Consider the following 25,864-nt stretch of genomic DNA (forward strand, 5'->3'; position numbering starts at 1 on the left):
TTGTCCGTAACTGATTAAAACAGACCTTGAGTGCCACTTTAAAGGGGACATATTATACCATATTTACCCTAAATTACATCCGCCACAGAGGCTACTGGGATAAATTCTCTGAGGCTGGAAGTTTGTGTAGAACTCTGCACTGATGAGCCAAGAATAGAACTTTACACGGACTTCCAGTTTTCGGATACCGTTGCCCTCGCCAGCACTCTTGCGTGTTTTACGGACAAAGCGGAGCTCCGCGAGACAACAAATCCAGGAATTTAGCGCATTGTGATGTCCCAATGAGCACGGAAGTCAACATCGCGTGTTTTATCTCCTGTACTTAGACTGAGGAGGACCACAAAAACATGAGTGAGTCATCTTTTTTCACACTTTTCCGACTGATAGGTCCTCCAGAGTCCCAAATATAAGGATTTAAAGGGACATTGTGTAGTATTTATGGGTTTATATGACAAAATCCACTTTTTTATACATATTATGTGCTCCTGCATTGTCTAGTCGCTGTATAAAAGTTTTCATTTAACATGTTTCATGTTGTTTAAAATAACATGGTCGCGGGCCGCTGTTGCATTGCCACTGTTAGCAGCGAGACTCCGTGTTTCTACTGGAGCCTGTATAGACAAATGGGAGAGAACAAATCAAGCGTCCCTTTACTTGTAGCGGAAGTCCCGCCTCCACTCTCTCCGCTTCGTCTGCTACGGCCGCAGTAGCTCGCCCTCTCCCTCGCCTCACGAACCCCCTCTTTTGACATGAAGAAAGACGACGAGGACGACATTTGACCGGCTGAGGATACCATAGCGCTCAGGGAAGGGAGGGGGTGAGCAGAGGAGCAGTTTGTTGTTGTAAAATTCAGCCTCTCCTCTAGATGTCACTATAAACTACTTACTTCACCTTTAAATGATTTTTTTTTTAAACTTGATTTTGCATAATATGTCCCCTTTAAATGTCTTTCAAGTATCCTGTTTGACCGGCCAGTGTTTGACTCGTATACCAGTGTTCTTGCCGTGCTGCTGTGTATTCATCCTGTCCCAGGCTCGCTGGAATCGTGCCCTTCTCTGTCCCAGTGACAGATTTCCCCATGTGAAGTATTTATCTAGCCGGAGGAAGTGCTGCCATCTGCTCAGCAGAGGGGTCCAGAGCTCCACATGCTACCCTCACGCACACACATTCAGATACACATGCACGCAGTGTTTTCTCCCTCTCAAGGACACTCACACTGGAGTTGCATTCAGAATTGTATATTAGCATACTGAACATGTGCTTTCACAGTGCACAGAAATGGAAAGACATGCAATGCAGGCATCGACTGCCTCAGGTGTTCCCCAAAACAAACAGCTCGAAGAGAAAGAGGAAACCTTCCTTCCTTCACTCACCCTCCTGGTTATACTTTCTCTTCTTTCTGTGTTTTCCATCTTGTGAACGTTAAAGCTGTTGTCAATCCCCTCATGAGCTAAAAAGGTCTTAAAAGTTATAGCAAATTTTAACTAAATTATCAAAGTTTTGGTGTTTCCATCCACTGCTGGAAAGAAACTTTTGGGAGTTAGTTCATTGAGATAAGTGGTGCAAAAGTACCTGTCCCCACAAATGGATAGGATGGTGCAACTTGCCGTAAATAAAGAGAAAAAATAGCTGCTGATACATGGTGGCTGCTTTCATCTATCATTGAAGTAATATTCGCTCCTTGCTCAAAGCTGAGAAATCTCATCAGTTGGCACATTCTTCTTTTCACCCACTTTTTTCCCAGCGCAGTGAAATGACGGAAGTGGGAGTGATGTTTCAGTCACATAATCTCTAAACATTCCATTTGATTCGCCAAATGTAGTTTCCATCACACTCATTTACATCACCTTTTATTGATTCTCCAAATTTCCCACCACCCTCAAGCAAAAAAAGCAGCTTGAAGCTTATTTTTCAAAATTTCGGCAGAAAATCAGGCTGATGAAAACACGGCAAATGTCTATGACTCCTTCAGTCTATGCTCACTCATTCCCATTCTAATATTCGTTGTCGTTGGATAAAGAAACATGACATCCTCACCCAGAGAAGATGTTGACATATCATTTTGTGTTTGTTCATCTCTTTTGATTTTAAAGAGGAAATCTCCGCATCTCCAGTTTCCTTTCAGGTCTAACCTCACTTTTTACAATAACACCTGTAATCCCAGGCATGTAAACACCATTCTCCCTGTTTGATCTCCAAACATCTTAGGGACTGGGGAAACACTGTCTCTGTGAGCGTGTGATGCAGGGGTCAGGCGTCCGCCTGGCAGAGGGTGGTCACGGTTATCAGCAGGGAGTATAAGACGCTGAGTGCTACTGTGCTCAGATGTCACAGACAGCAGCCAGCCTTAATTAGTCCAACATCTCTGCAGAGGGCAGCGCCGCATTAATTAGCATAACGTGACCGGAGGGACCTGCTGTGCACGTTGCATCATTTTGCATATTTAGCATAACATCAAATCAAGTTTGTGCATGTGGGTGAAGGAGGCTTCAGGTGTTTTGGTTCCATGTTGAGGATGTTATTCCAGTCCAGGTGTGGTGTGTGAAGTCCTTGTCTTAAATCCAGGTAGTGGGAGATGTGAGCTTTTCATCTGCAGCTGATTATCAATGTGTTTCTCGAGCACATTCAGCGAGAACATGAGCTCAGTGATGACGGAAAACAGGCATGACTTAACAAGAGTGACCTTGACAAATCAAAGAAAGCACAATATCAACGGTAGTTCAGCTCTTTCACATCCCTGTGACACAAATAAGCTCAGAAAATGCAGACAATGTTTGACGGCATTGACAACTGTATTTAAAAAAGAACCGGGCATTTTTCGTTTATACAACCTTGAAGGTTTGGGATGTTACATTATCGTACATTCCACACCTGCAGTGTGAGAAATGGAAACAGAGACACAGGCTTTAAGGATTAACCACAAAGGCTTTTAGCAAGCGGTGACTTAAGCTTTGTGGAAAAATTAAACCAATAATGTAATCTCAGTGTGACTTTAATTAGCGATTATAAACATTTTTGTAATGAAACCTTTGAAAGCATATAAGTCTTTGAGCCGCTCATGAGAATGCACCTGCAGTGACACACACACACTTCATTTGTTGTATGTTTCATTTAAAGTTTAACAAAGAGAAAATGTATTCAAATATTTAAAACCAACTTGTATTTCCAACTGGTGAAGGGATTACAACTTGCCAACTTAACTCTGTTTGTCCCGTTTATATGCATTGAAGATGTCAGGGCTATAAATGCATCAAAGAAGGTGTCATTTTGTGTACACTCTACAACACTCACTTACAAGAGTAAACGGTGTATTTGTTGGAAACTATTTCCCCAGAATAACACTACACATGAATGAATATTTAAGCAGGATTCAGTCTGTGTGGGCTCAGTTTAAGATCAACAGGTAATAGTGTCCATTTCCACTGTCCTGAAAGAACATATATCCAAGTGCTGCAGTGTGGTACGTCAGTGTGTTATAAATAGTTTATTTACAGAGGAACTCTGTGGACTTTTGTGGAAATATAAAAGAATAAAGACAGTCATCAAACTCTGTGTCTGGATTAACACGTTTGTGTGCTGTGTCGGCTTCATGCAGGTCAGATCTCACTGGAAGGCTTCGCCAGGTATTTGAACTGTGAGGAGAACAGCATCATCCCACCAGAAAAGCTGGACCAGAGTGAAGACATGACCTTTCCCCTCTCGCACTACTTCATCAACTCCTCACACAATACATACCTCACAGGTATGCATACACCTCTATACACCCAAACTACCTGTCATGTAAGCTGCTCTGTCTTTGCGTGATCCCCACTTAACTCGATTTTACTCCTGACTGAGTACATACACGGGTGCATCTTTTCTTCTTCTACCCATGAACGGATCACTTGTTCGTTTAGAAATTTAGCAATTATGGTTGCGCAAGTGAATACATCCGTCTTTATACCTCGGAGGTCAGTCAATCAAATGCACCGGAGCATACCAGACCCCCTTTCCTGCATTACCTCTCATAGGTTATCCAATCAAGCCATGCCATGAGACTCAAGGTTCATTGATATTCATGAGTTAAATATTTCTAAAGATTGTAGTCACAGTAACTGGCTTCTGGCAGGGCACAAGCAAGGCAGCCACAATACAAAGACCATTTCCCTTCAATAGTTAATAGAATTCATCTATTCAAATCTATTCTACGGGGGGGAAACTGGGGGAGCATTGAATCTTTCAAGTGAATCAAATTTATCCGGCAATCAAAGAAAAGCAGTTTCTGTAATAGAGCAGCCTCATAGCCTGTGAAATGAAGAAATGGGGAAAAACAAATAATGCATTGTTGATTTTCTCTCCTGACAAACACTGCTTTCTGAATGGATTTATTTCCTTGTGCAACTTATAAGAAAGATCCAAGATGCAGTAATTAAACTGACAAGAGCTTTTGCAACTTTTTCTTTCTTGGTGTATTTCTATCCTATCTTCTCATCTACGCATCTGCATCTTATCCATAAGTTAAAGCAATGCTTCATGGAGTGTTTCGACGTCTTAAAGGATCTAGATGAGGCTGTCTAAAAAGAGTGATAGAAATAAAATGAGAATGAATGAAAAAGACACCAGGGAACGTATTAACCCAGCCAAAGTAACAACTCAGCCCTGCCTCTCACAGAAAAAAACATGCTGCTAATGTGAAGAGATAATTGCTCTGCTAATGGTGACAGTGCGATGAGATTTGCCTGCTTGAGATGACGCCAGCTAAAGAGTTTTTACTGCATGCTAGCAACTAATGTGGTTAATGAGCTCTAAAAAGCGAGAGGACGTGCTTTTGTATGCATCCTGTTACTTTTGTAATCAATACAACAGTTACTTAGTACTGTGGACCTGTGTGTGTGTGTGTGTTACAGCTGGCCAGCTTGCAGGAAACTCTTCTGTTGAGATGTACAAGCAGGTTCTCCTGTCAGGGTGCCGCTGCATTGAACTGGACTGCTGGAAGGGTCGCACCACAGAAGAAGAGCCCGTAATCACTCACGGCTTCACCATGACAACTGAAATCTCCTTCAAGGTAACACAAGGAGAGCGGAGTAATGGGGACGTAGTGGGTGTGGCAGAAGAAAGGGGGAGAACATTTTTCTCTGAAGATGCATTTTAATGTCTTTGTCTGTGGATGCAGAGAGTGTGTGGGTAAACGGACCTCACAGACCGATGATGTAATCCACATGTTGTGCTCATGATCCACTCAGTGCTTTGTCTTCCACCACATCCTCTGTTTTGTGTTTGTTTGTTTGTTGTTGGGTTTTTTTTGCTTTGGTTTTAAGATATTTTGGGTTTAAATATTTTTCCTATTCTTGGTAACATATGCATCTCCCTTAGACTCTTTGTGCAAATGTGTTTGCAGCATACATACAAAATGGATGGAGTCTTCTGGTTTCCTTGGTGAAGTCAATCAGGAAGTGAGAATATATTGATTAGCCACCAGGGGGCGACTCCACTGGTTGCAAAAAGCCCTTGGAAGCCCTCAACTTCACCAGTGTAATATGTTTTAATGTCAAGTAGTTTGAAGTTTTTGGTTATATATCGTAATAAAACTGACTAAATGTAAATAGAAAAAGAAAAAAACACCAGCTCCTTGCAAAATAATAAAAAATAAACAACTTCAGTATAGAGAGATGACTACACATTAAATCCTGACCATAAAAAGGAGAACATTTGGGGCTTTGATCTCATGAAAATCTTAGGAATCTTACAATGATATCCTTTTATATAGTAAAGAATAAAACACTCACACACAAAAATTAAGTGTGGTGGAAAGACAAAGCAAACCCCACTCTCAGCAGATACCAAACTGTAAAAGATAGGGATGCAGTGAATGATCGTGAGAGGACAAAAAAAGGCTTTTATAGCAGGAGTAGTAGTCAATTTTCATAGCATTGTCAACATGTGCATTAAACTCCTTATGGCTGCCTGAAACACGAAGCATTATACTATATTCTTCACATGGGCCGTGAATTTTTGAATATCCTCAGACACAGGCACAGTGCCTGTGCTAAATCAGTCACTGCTGGGAGCTTCTGTTGATCACTAACAAGTTTACTGCTGACCCTGATAAAGGCTTGTGTTGGTCACAACCCTGAAGTTGTTTCAACCACTTGTAAAATTATTTTAATTCATTCATTTGACACATTTTCAAACAAAAATTGTTTTGGGGAATTACATTTTTTGTGATCAGTTAGGCCTTCACTGAAGGGGAAACCAGAAAAGAGTTATTGGTGACTCAAGAAGCACTAACCATTGTCAAATGAGTTCACATAGCTCTGTGACTGTCAGTCTGGCAAAATTCATGTGCTGCACACAGGAAATGATTTGTTATATGTCAAGATAGAGCAGCAATATCGCACCACTAAAGTGAGACAGCTGAAAACAGGTTAGGGTATGACTGAAAAGACAATGTGCCAACAAAACATTTCAGAAGTAAATGCTACTACAAACTGGTTGTTCTTCTGTTTAAGTTAATGCTTGTTGTCCCTACCTGGCCCTGCACTGCTGCTGTATACACAAACGCTCCCTCAGTCAGGTCTGATAGTGTTGATGAAGCCCGCAGCATAAGCTTTTTAAGCTTTAATCATGTATAATACATCCAGGGACATCTCCAATATTTCTTCTTCAAATGCTGTTACTTAATTCTGCCGGCCAAGATTGACTAAAACCAACGTATTACTGTGATGGAAGATAGAGACCGTCCTCTCTAAGGGCTTGAGACTACGCTTTAGTATCTGTAATAATGTATTTGCTTTGTTCTATATTTCGTATTGTCATCACAATATTGAACAATAGATGAGATCCTCCATTTATCTGGATGCTCCAGAGGGAACTACACCGCGTATGCTTGATACAAAACATCATATTGTTTAACAGGGTTTATTGTTTCCTCACATCGTGCAGGAGGAGGGTAGAAATCTCAGGGCACGGGAATTTTCTGGAGAAAAATAAGGATGAGTTGGGGGTGGATTGATCGGTAGAGGAAATCTCATATCTAATGAGAGAAACAGAAGAAGCAGAACCGTCTTAATTGGGTTTGTGTGAAAGTGAAATACAAAGTTGTGTGTAAGTGATATGAAAGACAAGAGGGGAGAAAAAAACACAGCTACAGATGGAGGGAGTTGAGTTATAGGCAAACAGTTTTATTGGAGGAGATGGAGCAAATGGAAATGAAGGCATTAACTGAATAGACACCATTGTTAATGATGGTGTAATTGACTTAGACATTCAGTGGTTCAGAAATCAGACACCACCTCATCTCCTCGCTCTCATTTCTGTGGACATATCCGCACTGAAACATGTTGGGTATGAATAAATGTTTATGATGAGTTTCAAAGGATTCCATTTAACATTTTTTATTTTTTTTTAAAAGGAATATTGATGCTTCGGTGGAAACCCATTGCCCTGATTTTGCACACATTCCGTCATGCAACCAGAATTGCGATTGCTTTCACCCACAGTTATTGATTTCACCAGGTAGGGTCATGTTCTCTGGGGCAGGCTCGCAGGCATTCTAACAGGGAATCATAATAACATGGTAAATGGAGATTATTGTGGCTGAGCTGAGGAGCATTTTTAAATGCTGTATTGGCTTTTAACTCTACAGCATATTACTCATTGAACAACAGTGACATTCAGTGTTTTTTAATCTTACTTAAACAAGAATTCAACATTAACAGAACAGTCTGCCTGATATGTGTGTGTGTACTTAAAATAGTGATATTATTGATTGTTTTTTTTCTGTTTGTTTATCTCACAGGAGGTGATCGAGGCCATTGCTGAGTGCGCTTTCAAGACGTCGCCCTTCCCTATCATCCTGTCTTTTGAGAACCATGTGGACTCGTAAGTCAGCAGATCAATACGTGTCAGAAGTGCGAAGGCAACAGTGTGACGCTTGACCTTATTGATGAGTATTTGTCTGTCACTGGATGATTTAACATCAGCTATTTTTTTGGTCTCAGCTCTGCAAGCAGCAGCTCCTAGGACTGACATACTGTATGAACTTTGGTATTTTGTAGTATGTAATAATGTGTGTATGTGTGTGTGTGTGATGGCCCTCAGACCAAAGCAACAGGCAAAGATGGCGGAGTACTGTCGCTCAATATTTGGAGATGCATTACTCACAGAGCCTTTGGAAAAATATCCGGTGAGTTTATAAGATTCTCACACACACACACACACACACACACACACACACACACACACACACACACATACGGCCAGCAGTGACTGTTTCATCAGATGTGATCGCACAGATGAGTGCACCAGAGAAGCGTCCTTGAACACTGCTGCCTGATGTGCAGCATCCTAACCTTGCACCTGTATATTTGGATGTGTTCCATGTACACTACTGTGTTATAAAAAAAAATAACGCTCAATTCACATCCATTTCTTTTCAGTTTATATATCGTTTTTTTCCCCCTCTCTCTCTCTCTCCATCTTTCTCACATTCAGCAACTTATCGACTTGGCGCCTCGTAGCACCTGGCAAAATGTGTTGTCACTGTTTTTCCTCGTCCTGTCACTCCAGGCGTGCTCCTAAATGGCCTCCTAGACTTTATCTCTCACTTCTTCACTCTCTCCCCATCTCTCTCTCTTTGTGTTTTCATTTTCAATCACAGACACACTCATACCTGTAGTGATGATGTATGTGCCCCGGAAGCCAACTTTAAATGAGTCGGTCCACAATCATTTTAGCTTGGCTCTCTGTTATCATGGCACAGACTGCCAATGACAGCCGTGTAAGATTAAATGGAAATGTTTTACGCTGTAATCTAAACGTGGCTTTCCTTGGCAGCCCTATATCTATCTCTGCACTGTTGCCATGGCAACCCGTCAAAAGCTTGCTTTGTCCCTTTGTGGCCAAACACCCTCCCCCCCAGGAGTCTTTGTGTGTAATGACGCAGGCACTTATTTGAGGCAACTGGAGACACTTGTTGCAAACACTCTCACACTTGTTCAATCAGACGCATACAATCCTGCACACATATGTACTCAAACATACCACTTACTCCTCCTCTGTTATTCCCCTGGGATGACTTGTCCTTGTTGGTGTAACACTAAAGAGCAGTCGAAGGTCCCAGCAGTCAGATGCAACATTATCTCACACATGCAGGGATCTCCTCCAGCGCTGCTACTGCCAAAGACACAGCCCGCTGAGAATTACAGCCTTCTGACTGCATTTGACATTGAGGCATTATCAGGGTAGAAGCCTTTCAAATGGAGTGGCACAGGGAAGGGGTTGGCGAGAGATACAGTGAGGCAGACACCAAGGGAGAAGTAAGCCAGACAGAGAGAATATGCTATTAAGGAATCAGATTTCTACCAGTGAGCATGTAATAACAGAGAAAGGTGAGTGCAATGACAGCCACTCCCCTCTGGCATTGAGACAGCTGTGTGTACAGCGTAGTGAATAGGATATCAGCGCTGTTGGATCATAGACTCATGGGCAGAGAGATTATTGTAGCTAGACTGGTTCTAGCTGAGCCTTGGGTGAGAATTAAGAGGATTACCGTTTTCTCAGAAACTTGAGTGTCTCTTGTAGTGTCCACTCCACAAAATGGAATGGAATTTGCGTTGAATAGGAGAGAGTGGTGCTAATATTTTGTTGGTTTTGTTGTGGTCGTTTTCAATTAATCTGAGAACATTCTGTTCTCCCCCGTAATTCAGATTGTTTTCTTGCTCGCTATATGGCTCTCATCAGTGGAATCACGATGCCGCTGAAGGCTGTATTGTCACCACATTGTAACTGCTGAAAAAAATATGAAATATGTTTGGGAAATAGAGCTGTTTTTGTAGCCGTTTGATGAATCTTGTGGAGGCTGAGTTTTAAGCTGCTGACGGATCAGGACTGGCAATGTCGTGAAGGAAGAGCGGGGTTGGGAATGATGTGGGCAGCAGAGAAATAAACATACTGTAAGACAGTGGAGCTAGCACAAGAGACTAACAACAGTGCAGAAATACGGAAATGCAGCATGAACTAATCTGAATCAGAAGTAGCTGACAGACATGGATCAGAGATTACACAGTTGCCTGTATCATGTATTAGTGGTGTGTCACCAACTGATATACAATTTAGAATTAAATGATGTACAGTATGTAAAAGTAAGTATTTAATGCTAATACATTCAAACTATTGTGAAAAATGTAACCAATAACATGAGCTGTAAAATAATTGTACTTTATATAATTTTGTATTGAACTCACATTTGCATTTTGAATGTGATGTAGCAGTGTGGACATACTTAACTACATTTCATTAAGTGAATAGGTTTAGGTCACATTTCATCACAAAATATTCCTAGAAATGAGAGCAAGTGTGAGTATTTAGAGCATTCCAGTGTTTTTAGCCTCAACCTACTCTACTGATTTCCAATTGTCAGTCCCTTATTGCATTGGAGCAGACAAGGGGTTTGGGGATTTGGGGAGAACTGAATCAATTCTAGTCAATTAAGATTTAATCGAATGGCTTTAATGCTATGCACTTGAGTCAAGTCAGAATTGCATGCCACCTCTAGTGCTGAACTAGTTCCATTTAAATGGAAATATTTGACTGAAGCCAAAGAAAACAAACCAAACAATGTGATATTTTAACAGTTAGAGAGTTGTGGGTGAATGTGTATGGTAGGTGTCAACGTAGGTGAAGGGTTTATTTAAGTTTGGTGTATAAGTCACTGTTTTCTTGCTCCTGAAAGAAGTCAAATAAAAGTAATAATCATTTTAAGTCGGGTACATTTATAAAGACCCTGATTCTGTGTATATTTAACTTCATTACAGACTTTCTGGGTGATAAATTATTAATATTCCTAAACACCATGTTTCCAAAGTAGTGAATGCCATAAATAAATCAGAGATCTGCAGACTTCTAGCCAGACTCACTTGAGAGAGTGTGTATGTGCGTTAAACGCTCAGTTTCCCCCAGGAAGCTGTGTTTAGTGTTGAAAGTGTAAACTTCTTGTGAGTTTTCACATCAACAGTCACTTCTAATCATCCTTAGTGAATTTTGAGCAAAACAAATTTTCTCCTAAAACTGCCACCAATTTACAAGTGAAATTACGCACTCCAGTAAACAACTTTTGCATTTCCTTTCAGTAATTAGATGTGTCTCCAAACTCTTGTAAAATATGGCTGTAATGGAGTAGTCTTTAGCTGTGTAGAAACATATTTAACTCAACTTGTTTTTTATTGCCCTTTTTGAATAACACATTTTTTACATTTTTTTCCTGCTGGCTCTTACGTCATTCTACTTGAAACCAATGAATAGACTCTATTTGTTTATTTACATTCCTCTTTCTACTCCATGTTCAGCTGGAGTCCAATGTGCCACTACCCAGCCCAATGGAGCTGATGGGCAAAATCTTGGTGAAGAACAAGAAGAAACACCACAAGACGGATGGGAGTCACAAAAAAAAACTGTCGGAGCAGGTTTCTAATACCTACAGTGATTCTTCCAGTGTTTGCGAGCCCTCGTCCCCGAGCGCAGGTACATCACTGGAACATACTAGCACACACACACACACACACACACACTGTCGTCCCTCTAACAGAGCCGTCACGTCACTCTGGGACAGATGAGTTATGATGTTTCAGAAGTTAAATGTAGCTTTACAGTCTGGGTCTGGGTCTGTGCTCTGGACCGACACCTCTCTGCTGCCCACAAACGCAATCACTGGTGCCAAACACTGTTATTGTGTATCATTTATCATTTTTACAGCCCTTTCCATCAACTGAAGGTATTATTGGCTGATGCATGCTCTCCCCATCAGACATGTACACTGCTGGTCACTGAGGTGTCTTAAACACCAGCAGTGGCCTTCAATGTGTCAGTGTGTCTTAATGCAGCTGTGTGTACATTACGCCATAAACCATGTCTCAATTTGTGGATTTTTGTATTTTCACAGCTTTGGGTTGAATTTATAAGGTGATTCATATTTAAATATTTGATGAACATTATATGTGTCATTTTGTATGTTCCTGTGTGTTTTTGTGTATGTGTATGTGTGCGCTCCAGTGTCATGTTTATACTTTATACATTCAGCACCTTTATTCAAAACTGTGTGTATGTAAATTACAACAGCTATCATTCACCTCAAGTGTTCTTCATTGCTGAGCCACTTGACTGTCATTCTGGCATTGACACACACTGCCCCCTAGTGTAATAAAAATGTAGCACAAGTGTTTGACTGTTGCGTAACAGTGGAGAGGTTAAGTGGTGTACTGCCCAAGGAATGTTCATTTGTCTGTGCTGACACATGATGAGGTGCTGACACATGATGAGACGCTCACACATCAGTGCACAGGTGTAGGTTTGATTTCACAAGTGGGAAAAACACTGTGGTCTATGATTTTTTTAATCAGACTCAAAAAGAAAAACAGTTAGGACATGCTGCCTACATTTCTGCATTATTTTTGAAGTAAACACTGTATCTGATAAAGATTATTTGACATTTACATATCACAAATTGTAAATTTGTTTGGGGGCTCAGGCCCAGAGTCATATTTATAAAGATTCCTGAAAAAAGTCTTTGAAAAAGAAAACTGGTTTTGTTGCTTTGGGGTATGGACAATAAGAGGACATTGTGTACAGAGATTTTACTGAAAGTAAAAACACTGGGTGGACACAAAGTCCAATTTGAAAAGTGAGGTGGACGTGCATTCCCTCTCTCCAGTACAAATTGCACCCTTGTATCGGCATGGCTGCACAAACCTGTCACTTATTGTCTGATACAGCCTTTTTAGAAACACTTAGTAAAATTTAAAAGTGCTGCTCTTGGACTGATACGTAGTTAATGACAAACTGTACTGCCAAATAGTAGACTATTACATTTGTTTCACTTCAAATTACGGTTCCTTGTGTTTTTACATTGAGGTTTATCATTATGTTGTTGTTTGCTGTCAATTATTATTTTTTTTTTGTCGACACAGGTTCAACCAAAGAAGAGATGGCAGACTCTTCACAGACCACTGAGAGCGCTGAGCTCAGCCTGAGGCCACAGGGCAGAAAGTCTATCGGTGAGTCACACACACGGTACGACAGCATGACCTCAGATTAGAAGTCTTTGGCAGAGCTCTCATTAGGCTGCTGCAGAAGCTGTAGGTCAGTTCGACCATTAGGATGTTAAAATGAATTACCTGAGTCAGCATGACCTCACATTCTTTAGTAGTATATCTCATTATGTAGGTGCAGAGGCTGTTTTTCCTCAGTACATGAACTGTCATTGTCACCTATGTCAGTTTCGCTGCTTTTAAATGTAATTGAGGCGATTGATTCAAGATATCTCAAAATATTTTACACTGGATTTGTGAACATTTGTATGTTGTTCCTGTCTGTGCCCTAATCTGTGACTAATATTCCAGGGGAAGTGGAGGCAGAAAGTGAAGATGAAGATGACGACGATGATGATTGTAAAAAGGGCTCAATGGATGAGGTGTGTATCTCAGTCGTCACTTTAAATGTATACTGCATGCATGTTATGTTTTAAATCTCCCATAGAGTGGTCCGATAGGATATATGTGAGTTATGGAGGTTTACTTACATATAATATATGTAACTGCGATGTTACTTAACTCGTTTTTATGGTCAAAAACCTCCTAGTTGCTGTAAATGAGCATGTTACGTAACTGGACCAGGTTTTTTCAGAGATCTCGCTGAGCCCCAGATTACAATACAACACAGTGTTCTGTGGCTGAACTGTTTGTTTAGAACCTTCAGGGCTTCATAAACGAGGTAATGGGCGCAGATGCACACCAAAAAAACAGCGTTAATTAGTACTTCCGTTCTATGGGAGGCTGCTCTCTCGTGTACATATGTGTACATGTATGTGCAATGCATTTTAATCCTTCTGATGTGTTGATCAAAGCGTCATTGTTTTCAAGAATTATAAAACTTTGTGTTTATGTGTGTACAGGGTACCGCAGGCAGTGAGGCATTTGCCACAGAGGAAATGTCCAACCTGGTCATCTACATCCAACCAGTCAAGTTTAACAGCTTTGAGGGTTCAAAAAGTAAGAACATCTCTGCACTATTTTTTTTTACATCTAATCTCCTCCACTAAACCCCCCCTTTCCCAAGTGCTTCAAAGAACTATGGTTGCCTTTACATGCAAGAAAAGAGTGTTCTTCGCCTTTGTTTGCGCACTAAATTACCACTTTAAAAAGAGAAATGTGTGCTCTGCTTGGTTTGTCCATTTAAGCTGCCATAGAAACATGGCAGTGGAAGAAGGCAGCCGCTGTAAATCAAGGCCCTTGCCTAAAGTACACTTTAAATGTTTATTCTAAGGCATAGAAAACCTATTTTAAATTGTTTATACACTATAGTGTATTTAATGTCTGCCAGTAAACCTTTCTAAACGTTACACAGAAAACTTTAAAACCATCAGATTGTTTTATATATATCACCGTTGGTGTCTGCAGAGATCAATCGCAGCTACCAGATGTCATCCTTTGTCGAGACCAAAGCTTTGGAGCAACTGACCAAGTCCCCTGTAGAGTTTGTGGAGTATCCTTCAAAGTTCCACTGAAACAGTGCGTGGTACAACTCACAACAATTGTCTTTATTTTCAGTTTGTATGAGTTGAGTTTCTGTTCTTACAGCCTCATCAGTCCTGATGGTAGAAACAGCATTGTTGCATTGTAGTTTGACAGACTTGGTTGTGTAAGCAGAAAAGAGAAAGAGAATCTCATCCTTAACTCAGCTCTGTTCAGATACAACAAGCTGCAGCTGAGCAGGATCTACCCTAAAGGCACTCGAGTGGATTCTTCCAACTATAACCCTCAGCTCTTCTGGAATGCTGGTTGTCAGCTGGTGGCTCTCAATTTCCAAACTATTGGTGAGTTCCTTAATTCCTTCATATTGTTGGCATTGTGTGATTTTTTTCAACCAAGTAACTGTGGTCATTCTTTGTTAACTGTACAGATTTGTCCATGCAATTAAACCTGGGCATGTACGAGTACAACGGCAAATGTGGATACAGACTCAAACCAGAGTTTATGAGACGACCAGACAAACACTTTGACCCTTTTACTGAGAGCACAGTGGACGGGATAGTAGCCAACACACTGTCTGTCAAGGTATACAGTGGTTAATGCTGGTATTTTGTGTTCATGAGGCTTTGTCTGTGTGTTTAAATATAGATGTATTTTTCTTCTTGTCTTGCTTTGTTCCCTTCCCTTCCGTCCAGATCATCTCTGGCCAGTTCCTGTCAGATAAAAAAGTGGGCACGTACGTGGAGATGGACATGTTTGGCTTACCTGTGGACACAAAGAGGAAAGCTTTCAAGACCAAGACTTCTCAGGGCAACGCCATCAACCCTGTCTGGGAAGAAGAGGCCATTGTCTTCAAGAAGGTGAGAAGAAGTGATCTAATTTTTATATCTCAAATCAAAATATCAAGTCATAATTTCCTATCTTTTTCTTGGTCTCACAAGAATGAGTGACATTGTTTTTTTTTTGTTTTTTTAAATGTCCTCAGGTTGTCCTGCCCACACTTGCTTCATTGAGAATAGCTGTGTTTGAAGAAGGTGGGAAGTTCATCGGCCACCGTATCATTCCTGTATCAGCCATTCGTCCAGGTGAGTTTGGTTTGAGAGTCCACAGTTATCCACAGTACTTTCAAAAATCATATCCAAAATACCAATGATGGGCCCATGGACAATACTGTAATTTATATTTATGTAATGTGAAGACATGGTAATGGAAAACAGCTAGATATAGCATCAAAACAATTGTGGTAACTGCACATTTTGTGTTTATTAATATCCTGGGGATGAAGTATTTAGTGCAACAGTTGTTTCCTGTTAACATTATGTTGTTAAATCTTGTTGTTTTTGTACTAATAAATCTGACTCAAACCCTGCAGGCTATCACTACATCAGTCTGAGGAATGAGAAGAACCTGTCTCTGACGATGCCTGCTTTGTTCGTGTACGTAGAAGTGAAAGACTATGTTCCAGACACATTTGCAGGTAAGTGAGGTCATCGTGCCATCACAAACTGAACGCTGCTCATTTTAAATATTATTTTGGTGTCACAAAAAATGCTTTTTTTTTTTTAATTTTCAGATGTCATTGAAGCCCTGTCCAATCCCATCCGCTATGTCAACCTGATGGAGCAGAGAGCCAATCAGCTGGCTGCTCTCACTTTGGAGGAGGGAGGAGAGGAGGATGGTGACAAAGAGGTGTGTGGTTTTACTCAGGGTCCAGATATTTTCCTAAAATGGTGCAGAGGGGCTGTGTAAAGCAAATTCTCCTCTTACAGAACCTTTCCTGCTAGCTGGTCAGTCAATTACAGTTGGAACATCTCTGCAAAATTCACAATGAATAAGGAAGTATTCTACAATGTTGATCCAGAAGCCACTGTGCTTGAATATTCTGTAAATATTCCTGCTTTTAAAGAGTCTGATCCAGACAATTCACCCCCTGTCTTATCCAAACGAGAACTGCAAACAGCAAAAGAGGTTTCAGATTTGGAAATTAAAAGCATTTGTTCAGGAGTCTATGGAGATGTAGTAAGAAGATATTTTTCTCTAGTAAGACTCGGGAAGAGGAGGTTATTCATAAGACCACAAGGTACTTTAAACCCACAGCCTATGCTGTTGCAACTGAAGATGGATTATGAACTCCAGCTTGTTTCCAGCACAGATCCCCACAGATATTATCAAAACACTTTGTTTGGGCCATTTTTCATTCCCAGCCAGTTTGATAAAGTGCACTGCAACACACAGCAGTAGCAGTATTGTTGTCAGTATTGTCTTTTCCACCTGCAGGCTCCAATGCCAGGTTCTGTTGCTGTGGCCCTGTGTATTTTCACTGTTATGCCTCAGGATAGGGAGAGACACTTTTAATCAACAGTGTTTATAACAGCATTTCCTGAAATGAAAGCACTCAGTCATGTGACAGACTGACCACTTTGAAATTCAGATTTTTCATTTTCACGGCACATTTTTTTATGTCTTGTTGTTGTTTTGACAAAAACTGCAAATGACTTAGATTAAAGAGGTTTTCTAACTATATACTTCTCAGATTTTGAAGGAGACAAGTAGCAGAGTAAGTTAAGTTTGAGGTGTTTTTTTGTGAGAAAGTGATATTGTACATAATTACACAGAGAATTAAGGAACAACCTTTTACACTAGAAGCACTGACTGAGTGGCTAAATGTTATAAATAATGATACATTATTCACTGGAAATGAGTCAACTTCTGTCCAAGTGACCTTTAACTTTATTACAGACTACAGTGTAAGCTCTGAGAGTTTTACTCAGTAATGTTTGTTTCACATAATAGTCATCAAGGAACATTTGTACCAGGACATGATTGCACTGCACACACGTCACACTCATGACACATCAGCTTTTAATTAATATCAGTTCAAAGAATTGTTCTAAATGTTTTAACCTGTGAATATGGATATTATGGATTAAGTAGCCGTCTTGATAGTGAGTCATGGAGGTAAATGGACATGACGCATTATACTAGTACAAGTAGCCAAGGATTAATGTGGATTCAGTACAACAGAGAGAAGGAGAGAACACTTTCTAAGTTCGGATAAATTGACGGTGAGAGTCACGGCAGGACAGAGGGTTATCTGAGGTCCTTAGAGAAGGGGGTTGTTTCTGTGCGGCTTCTTTTACCTGATTTGCCAGCTGATAAGATTTCCCACGAGGATGGCTGACAAAGACTGGTTTCACGCTGTGGCCATGGTAACAGTCACCAAACGAGATAGAGCAGTGGAAGGCGGCGCGCAGCATGCAGAGATGAATGTGGAGAGAGCAGGGGACGAATGGAAAAAAGGTCTGGCTGGCACAGCTAGAGGAGACATTATTCAAAATCGCATTAACCTTTCCCTGATAAAAACATATAGGTTTCAGAGATTCAGTCGAGCCTAAGGGAAATTAAGATCTGCCGAGCCTCGTCACAGGAAGCAATGCTGAGAGTGGGTTACCAAAGCTATGTCTACAAACTGTCCTTCAGCACACAGGTACAGCAGGAGACTCTGAAGATGCAACCACTTGTGGAGAGAGAAAAACTTTTATGTTTTTCTTTTTTCTTTTTTACTGAAGAGAGAGAACAAGATGATGTTGTATTTGACAGCAGCAAAGATGTGTTGCATTTGATATTTAAAAAGCTTCAACTATACAAGATATGGAAACTTGTTAATCAGAAAGATGGTAATAACGATAGTGATAAATGTGTTAGTCGTGACCACTGTCAACACTTATACTGAGTGGAACTGATCCAAATGTTGAATGTTTTTCTGTAATTTACAGGTGGAGGCAGGAAGTGATGCACCCTCAGAATCGAAGGTGGATCAGAGGGTAACGTCGCCCGCAGAGAACGGACTGAGCCACACACCCATTATCACCCCAAAACCCCCGTCACTGGTCGGCCAGACCCAGTCTGCAGGTGCCGCATCACCACATGTGCAATAGTCTATTTACATTGAAAGCTAATGCCCATTGTTCTTGCATTATAATTTAATTCTGATTATACTTTCATTTAATTTAATTTAATTTAATTTAATTTAATTTAATTTAATTTAATTTAATTTAATTCATTTCTGCCAATATAGCATAGATGGAATGAGGGGATAAATACAGTTCTACTCTTAACACACCACTGTTAGCTGTTCACTCAGATGCTGAGATAATAATGTGACTGCTTCATTGTAAAAACGACATTTTTGCTCATGTATGTAACCAGGCTCTCTGAAACCATCAGTGAAAAGTGAAGACATCATTCAAACTGTTCTCACTGGTAAGATGATGTTTTCAAAAGTCCGCCTTGAGCATTCCCTAATACAGCTGTGATTGTACTGATTTGTTTTTAATTGCATTATCTACATTCAGTTAAATATACATGCTGATTTTAGTGTCTGAGAAAATTGGTACTGTGCAAAGGATAATTTCTTGTCTGTGCTTCTCTTCCACTTTGTTTTTTTTTCTAGAACTGGAAGCTCAGTCACTGGAGGAGTTGAAGCAACAGAAGGGCTTTGTACGTGAGCAGAGGAAACAGTACAAGGAGATGAAGGAGCTGGTTCGGAAACACCACAGAAAGACCAGCGAGCTGATCAAAGAGCACACAGCTCGTGTATCCGAGCTGCAGAGCCAGTATCAGCGTCGGCGCTCCGCTCTGCAGAAGAGCCACAAACGAGATGGTAAGAAAAGGTAGGTGGCCCTCCTCTTCTGTTCAAAATAAACTCTCCTCCTGCTGGTTGACTGTCACAGTGAAAGTCTTTAAGCACACAGCTTAACTTAGTTGTCAGTCTCTCCTTCTGCACACTATCCAGACTGTGAGTGTGTGTTTCTCACAAATCTGACCAACTCTCTTGGAATATTATTATAATATGAAGTATAGTGTATTTCAACACCTTCCTCCTGGCTTTTTTACTTCCTTCATATTTTCCATCTACCGAAGCACACTGTTTATTAAATCCACTGTTGAACACTATTGTGTTGCTACGAGACAAACACTTACAGAAAATAAAGAGCTGGACACAGGATACGAAAGCCTTTAGGGCGCATTCACGACACAGTCCATCATACACACGACGTTTAAAAGCCCAAGAAAGACAACACATTTCAACTGAGTTATGTTGAGATTAAAGTCAGTTGTAACATTTCAAATTTGGAAGCTCCCCTGATAGAGAATATTATTGGAATTAGCAGTAGACACACTGTCTGCTTTGATTGTAGCTGCTTCATATAGCGTACACGTTCATTTGCATGAATGAGACTGGACCACTCTGCTGTCATTAACCTGTGGATGTCCTGTTTGTGTTGTGGCCGCGTGTGAACACATCCAGCCGGTCGAACCACTCCCTGTCAACCCTGGACCAGGAGCTGTGTGAGCTGGATCAGGAGTGCAACCAGCATCTGGCAGAGCTTAAGGAGCAGCAGCAGCAGCAGCTCCTCACACTCCGACAGGAGCAGTACTACAGCGAAAAGTACCAGAAAAGAGAGCACATCAAACAGGTACTCCTAACTGCAGCAAACAACAAATACACTCATTCAAAATATGTCTCTGACAATCTCAGTGTCTGATTTCAAGTGTCCTCATTAACTATCACTAGTAAGTATCTACAATATGGACAGAGACATTTGAGATGCTTTTTGTTTGCACACACAAGTCATTAATTAACTGTTGAGGCTTAAAGTGTAAGAATTAGTGACGCTGAATGGTGAGACTGCAGATTCTAACAATCCGAGCACTTCTCTTCCCTCATTTTTCTAAGAGCGCCAACAAACTACAGTGACTTTCACATAACAAAAAGGATGTCTTTCATCTCAATTTGCATAGAAAGCATCCATTTCAAAAACTCTAGCTGGTTTGGCAGCCTCTGTAAAGCCTGCCTAAATTACACATGAAAGGCTTATATTAAGGCTATGAAAACCAAATCATTTTTTATTTCAAAGTGATTATGCACCTTTATTAACATACTTGTAAGTGTTAGATGCTCGACTTTTAAACACATGTGTTTTGTTTTGTGTCTCTCCAAAGGTCAATTTAGTCATTTCATGTTGAGGTACTGTGTCCATCTGTTAGTTGGTTATTACTTACCACCGGCTTTCCTTCATATACTTCTTTATTGAACATGTCTGTTACTTAAGCGCTTGTAGAGTGACATCGATGACACAGTAAAAAACACCAGGCCATTTCCTTATATGCACTTTATTTATTTGTTTATTGGGAAATTAAATTAATGAACATCAACATGTAAGCATGCCTTGTTAGAGCCATTGGCTAATTAACATCTGAAGTCCCGAGGCAGGTGGATAGAATAAGACAACATACTCAAATGCAAAAAGGTAACAAAAACAGTAAGTAACACAAAAATGAATATGTAAACATGACAAACGATAAAACAATACCAAGAAATAATCCTAAATACTCTTAATGAAAACAAGTGATGTAGCAATGAAAACCAGGGAAAGCAAATCAGGACCCAAAGCTTCACGTTTCAAAGTGGTTAAAGGACCAAAGGGTAATGTGACTAGTATAATGTGCCCATTGTACTGACCATAGATTTTTCAAGAGGTTGAGATAAATTGCACATTGAATTATGGAAATTGACTAATTTTTGCAAATAGTTTTTTGTCACAGGTTTGAGAATTTGCAGTTGAGATATATCATACAGATGTTGTGGTTAGAGATGGTCATGGGTCAGAGCTTTTCCAGAGTTAATAAAACCAATCATTGTATTTAGTAGTGGCATACGCGTGTCACACATGTGCCACACACACACACACACACACACACACACACACGGGAGCTTGCCCAGGCTTGCATTTGGCTAATAAAGTGCTGACTGCATTCTGCTGTCCTGACGCTCGGAAAGGCTGATGCAGAATAACCATATCAAGTAAACGAATGAATGAATACTGCAATAAACTGTAGGTCACCTCACTCTCCACGCCTTCATCTCCCTGTGGAATATTATGGCCATCATTCGGCTGTCTGTGCACATATTCTGTTGTGTGGTGTGGAAAAATTAATATCTTCAGCTCCAGTTCACCTGTGCACTGAGCACAGCTGTGTCAGAGTGGAGATGGTGTTGTTTTTTCGCTGTTGTTGGCTTAAGTTAAATATGAAATAAAATGATCAAGAATGAATATGTTTGGTTTTAAGTGACTCAAACCTCTCTTTGACTCTGGCTGCAGCTGGTTGAGAAGCTGACCACTATAGCAGAGGAGTGCCAGAGCGCTCAGCTCAAGAAGATCAGAGACATCTGCGATAAGTAAGACGTCGTGTTTTCAGCATACTGTATGCGCCAACATTCACACAAACACGGAAAATCCTGTTACTATTTCCTTCCTCTGATCATTACAGAGAAAAGAAGGATCTGAAGAAAAGAATGGACAAGAAAAGGCAGGAGAAAATCAATGAGGCCAAATCTAAAGACAAGAATGTAACAGAGGAGTAAGTATCTGTGTTTGGACAATATTGTTAGAAGTCTGTGTCGCTGCAGCGTTGGATGTTACATTATGAATGACCACTAGATGTCACTGAATACTAAAGAATGTGTACAATTTTCAGTGGTTGCTCAGTTTAACTGTAAATAAAATTCTCCCCTCAGAGAGAAGCTGGAGATCAACAGATCATTTGTCAATGAGGTGGTGCAGTACATCAAACGGGTAAGAGAAGACATTTCTGTTTACTGTAAGAGAGTGATTAACATCAATATGCTGTGTCCCATCAGTCCACATTCACAGTTCAATCAGCTTTTCACATACTTATTTGTCTATGTGTGTGTGTAGTTGGAGGATGCACAGAGTAAAAGACATGAGAGACTACTGGAGAAGCACAAGGACATCCGGCAACAAATCTTAGATGAAAGGCCGAAGGTATGATTCCTGAACTATGATTGCATCACAAGTCACGAGTCTGTAACACATGTACATGAATCCACTATCATGGTGCCTGCAGTGCTGTACATAAAGAAAAAGCATCCATATTATGTGTAGAGTGTAAGGTTAAACAAAAGCATTATGAACAATTCCCATAACCCAAATTATAGTGGCCCATTTTGACCACTAGGTGGCGACATGCACCAGCTTTGGTGAGATGCTGTTTGTGGACGCAGCACTGTCTGGCATTGTGAACACTGATGATGGAAAACAGTTGAACATGACTGAATAAGAGTGTTTTCGTTGGCTTTAACGTCAATTCCTGCTTCATGCGGCTGCCATCAGTGTAAACAGTAAAACCGTGTGTAAGTGTTATGACCTTGAGCTGTTGTAGCTGAATCTGGTTCAGCTTGAATACTCTGCGATATGCTGCATATACTTGGGTTTACTGTGAGTCTCCGACCTTGTTATTGTGACTGTCTTTGTAGGATGTGTTTGCAGCAGAAGATCATGGTAAGACCACTGTTGCATTCCAGTGTTTGGCATTAATATAGCTTTAGAGGTGCCAGCTTTTTAATATGCAAGCTTTCTGTACAGCTGTGCCACTGAGTGGTAACTAATGAATGTGCATTGCATTAATACATGGCAGAATAGATTGCAATAAGTGCAAGAATATTGGTGTTCTTCATAAGAACAAGAGTTGGAATGTGGCAGCTTGAACTGTAATATAACGGTCATTGGCATAGCATGGCAGCTTAGCATCATAACAGTGGAAGCAGATTGGCCTGTATAGTGAGATCACACCCCAGCTGGAGGGAGCCGATCCCATCCATCAGTGTCCTTGAGCCTCTAAGATAAGATGTAATGACATCACATTATCATTATTATAATATTTAAAGAAAAGTAACATGCATCCACACTCTCAGATGAGGATCATATAGCATACATTTACCAAATATTCCTTGTGTTTTTAAGTCATACATTCAGCGCATCAGGAATCTCCGGTTAGACACAGCTTCATATCCACCCACTCTCCAAGTGACAGCTCAGTGTTCCTTTTGAGCTCCTGTGTTTGTGTGTGGGAGGTGCAGTGCAGACATGTACCTACCTAAGTGTAGTGCAGACGAGCTGAAGTGAGGCACAGTCCTGTTCCACCACAAAACAAAACCACAATCACAGAAGACATCATGATGACATCAAGGCGCAGTGGAGGAACAATCAGCTGTTTTTGTCAGTTTGACACCAACTGAGTCACTCTTTTGCCTTTTATCCATCCTTCCTTCCTCCTCCGATAATGTCACTAAGTAACAGTAAATTGTGATTTTTTAGATTTTTTTTTTACAACATATATTTTTACCTACAGATCACAGCGATAGCTCCTCTAAGCTTAGCGGTTTATTTGTAGCTACTACTGAAAAGCATGATTAGATGCCTCACTACAGCCGTGAGTGCCGCAGCAGCAATGGCTGAATGTCAGCTACGCTGGGCAGCATCAAAGTTGATATTTGTCACATGTGTCACAAACAAACACATCCTGCACTTCTTTTTAAGAGCAAAATAACTCTAGATTTCTGTTCCCTGATTTGAATGAGACTTTTATTGTGAAGTATTGGCAGGACCTGCAGAGTCCTGGCATTTTATTGATAACAGGGAGCAGGGAGAGGATTTAGACGAGATGAGGTTGTAGATTAATGTGAAAATATATTATTAATGGCAATTTTCAAAACATGTGAATCACCAGCCGAGGTGTGTGAGATGTGAGGCAGATGTTACATATGCAGATTTCTGATTTCTATGACAGAATCATTTTGACAAATCTAAGTACACCAGGCCTTCCAGGTGAAAAAAAGGAATACAGAATTAAATTAATGAAGATAAATCAAAAAGACAGACTCACCCTCCCTCTGACTGGCAAACCAAAATTAAGAAACAAATTAAATAACACATAGAGCAGCACTGAGCCCCGAATACTATTGCTCATCGTTGGTAAGTAGATAATCACATTTATAATAATGTGCAAAGATACCCTCATAAAAAGATCTGCCTGTCAACATGAAAATGAGCACTTACTTTTGAAAATGAATGTTTCAAGGTTTATATAAAACCCATTCCAAGTGTACACATATTTGTGCAATAATAGCAATAAAATTAGGATTAAAAACAACCACCCTAAACCACAAAATTAAAAGATAAAGTAAACGCTGAAATTAAACATGGACGCTAATATAAAAACCAGTGGAATTGTACTCAAACAAGTGTTGCATATGAAGTATAAGCCAATCAATTAATGAGAGCAAACTGTGTTGAATGGGAGGGTAGATTTGATTGTGTTTGTGTTGTTAACCGTCCAGTTTATGTGTAAATCAATGACGTTCATCACCTTCACTCCTCTCAGTCCTGTGGTGACATTCACCACTGTTTAATAGTTAGCGCCATCAAATAACGCCATGATTGCAGTCATTTCACCTACTCAGTCTGAGCTGTGTCAACCGGTGTCGTCAGCATGTAATCAACACAGAAATGAATGGTTTGCTCCAATCTGAGACATGCTGCTGACCCGCCACCCCCCCCCCCCCTTTTTTTTCTCCCCAAATCAATTTAGTGTTGCAATCAAATGACATTCTGGTAGCAATCAATGTTTCCCTCAAAATTGTAACTGATTGTCCATTACTTTACCCGCTGTCACAATCACTCCTCCAAATTGACATCTAGACTATGGCAAATTTAATTTGCCTGAATGGAGCTATTGCATAATAATGAACCACCCCTGCAATATTTGTTCTCATGCAATAGCTGTCATCTTTATGCAAAACATGCTGGAGATGTCAGAGGACACAACTCTAGAGACAGAGTCAGCAGAAGATGCCCTGGGGTTGTGTTTGTGTTAAAACATTCAGGATGTTACGTACAATCAAAGTGAATTGCACAGTAGTGAACACACACACAAGCCAGGCACAGGGGGCAGCACTTATCTGCAACCGGAGAGGAATCAGGAATTGGGTGCTTTGCTCAGGCCCTTCCTGGGATTTGAACCAGCATCCTTCCAGTTACAAGCCCAATTTCTTTCCTCTTGGCCTGCCCTGTTTTGTATCGCGTTAGGCAAGTGCTGAACAATTCGAAGGTGAGGGGATTTAAAATGTAAGATAGCCTTAAGTGTTAGATGGTGGTAGAAGAGAAAAGGGAAGAAAGACATGGTCACATTTGTCGTCACTCACAGCATGTGCGCTGTCCTGCTAATGATCCAATCAAAATGCCCCACAGGAGTCAGCAGCACCTTGCATGATGGCAACACACCTCATGCTCCTATATCCTGGCATGTTGCTACTCTGCTATATGCCATATTTTTATATGAATTTGATGTAGTCTTTTTTAGAAAAGGAAGTCAAAGAATCCTTTGTTCTGCTTATAATCTGAGATAGATATTAACAAGAATAGTTTGTTTGATACTTTGAGTTCATGTCCTGACATTAGTGAGATGAATGAGCTTTCATTTGGCAAAACTGGTTTCTG

General features: G+C 40.5%; 1 protein-coding gene across 1 annotated transcript in view; it reads left to right on the plus strand.

Moving 5' to 3' along the window:
- The window catches only part of plcb1l (phospholipase C beta 1-like), a 104,645-nt gene that overhangs the window by 70,101 nt on the left and 8,680 nt on the right, over positions 1-25,864 (plus strand). Inside the window, exons 10-32 of the mRNA XM_083898286.1 lie at positions 3,596-3,742; positions 4,887-5,044; positions 7,778-7,860; positions 8,080-8,164; positions 11,325-11,499; positions 12,942-13,028; positions 13,374-13,444; positions 13,925-14,021; positions 14,430-14,514; positions 14,721-14,845; positions 14,932-15,086; positions 15,197-15,361; positions 15,487-15,586; positions 15,874-15,978; positions 16,075-16,190; positions 18,278-18,413; positions 18,711-18,764; positions 18,955-19,174; positions 19,813-19,981; positions 21,668-21,744; positions 21,837-21,926; positions 22,084-22,141; positions 22,265-22,351. Coding sequence (XP_083754412.1) covers positions 3,596-3,742; positions 4,887-5,044; positions 7,778-7,860; positions 8,080-8,164; positions 11,325-11,499; positions 12,942-13,028; positions 13,374-13,444; positions 13,925-14,021; positions 14,430-14,514; positions 14,721-14,845; positions 14,932-15,086; positions 15,197-15,361; positions 15,487-15,586; positions 15,874-15,978; positions 16,075-16,190; positions 18,278-18,413; positions 18,711-18,764; positions 18,955-19,174; positions 19,813-19,981; positions 21,668-21,744; positions 21,837-21,926; positions 22,084-22,141; positions 22,265-22,351 — 2,645 coding nt within the window. The remainder of the gene's footprint in view (positions 1-3,595; positions 3,743-4,886; positions 5,045-7,777; positions 7,861-8,079; positions 8,165-11,324; positions 11,500-12,941; positions 13,029-13,373; positions 13,445-13,924; positions 14,022-14,429; positions 14,515-14,720; positions 14,846-14,931; positions 15,087-15,196; positions 15,362-15,486; positions 15,587-15,873; positions 15,979-16,074; positions 16,191-18,277; positions 18,414-18,710; positions 18,765-18,954; positions 19,175-19,812; positions 19,982-21,667; positions 21,745-21,836; positions 21,927-22,083; positions 22,142-22,264; positions 22,352-25,864) is intronic.

This window comes from Microchirus variegatus (assembly GCF_963457635.1).
Source record: "Microchirus variegatus genome assembly, chromosome: 12".
In the NCBI taxonomy this organism is placed as follows: Eukaryota; Metazoa; Chordata; class Actinopteri; order Pleuronectiformes; family Soleidae; genus Microchirus; species Microchirus variegatus.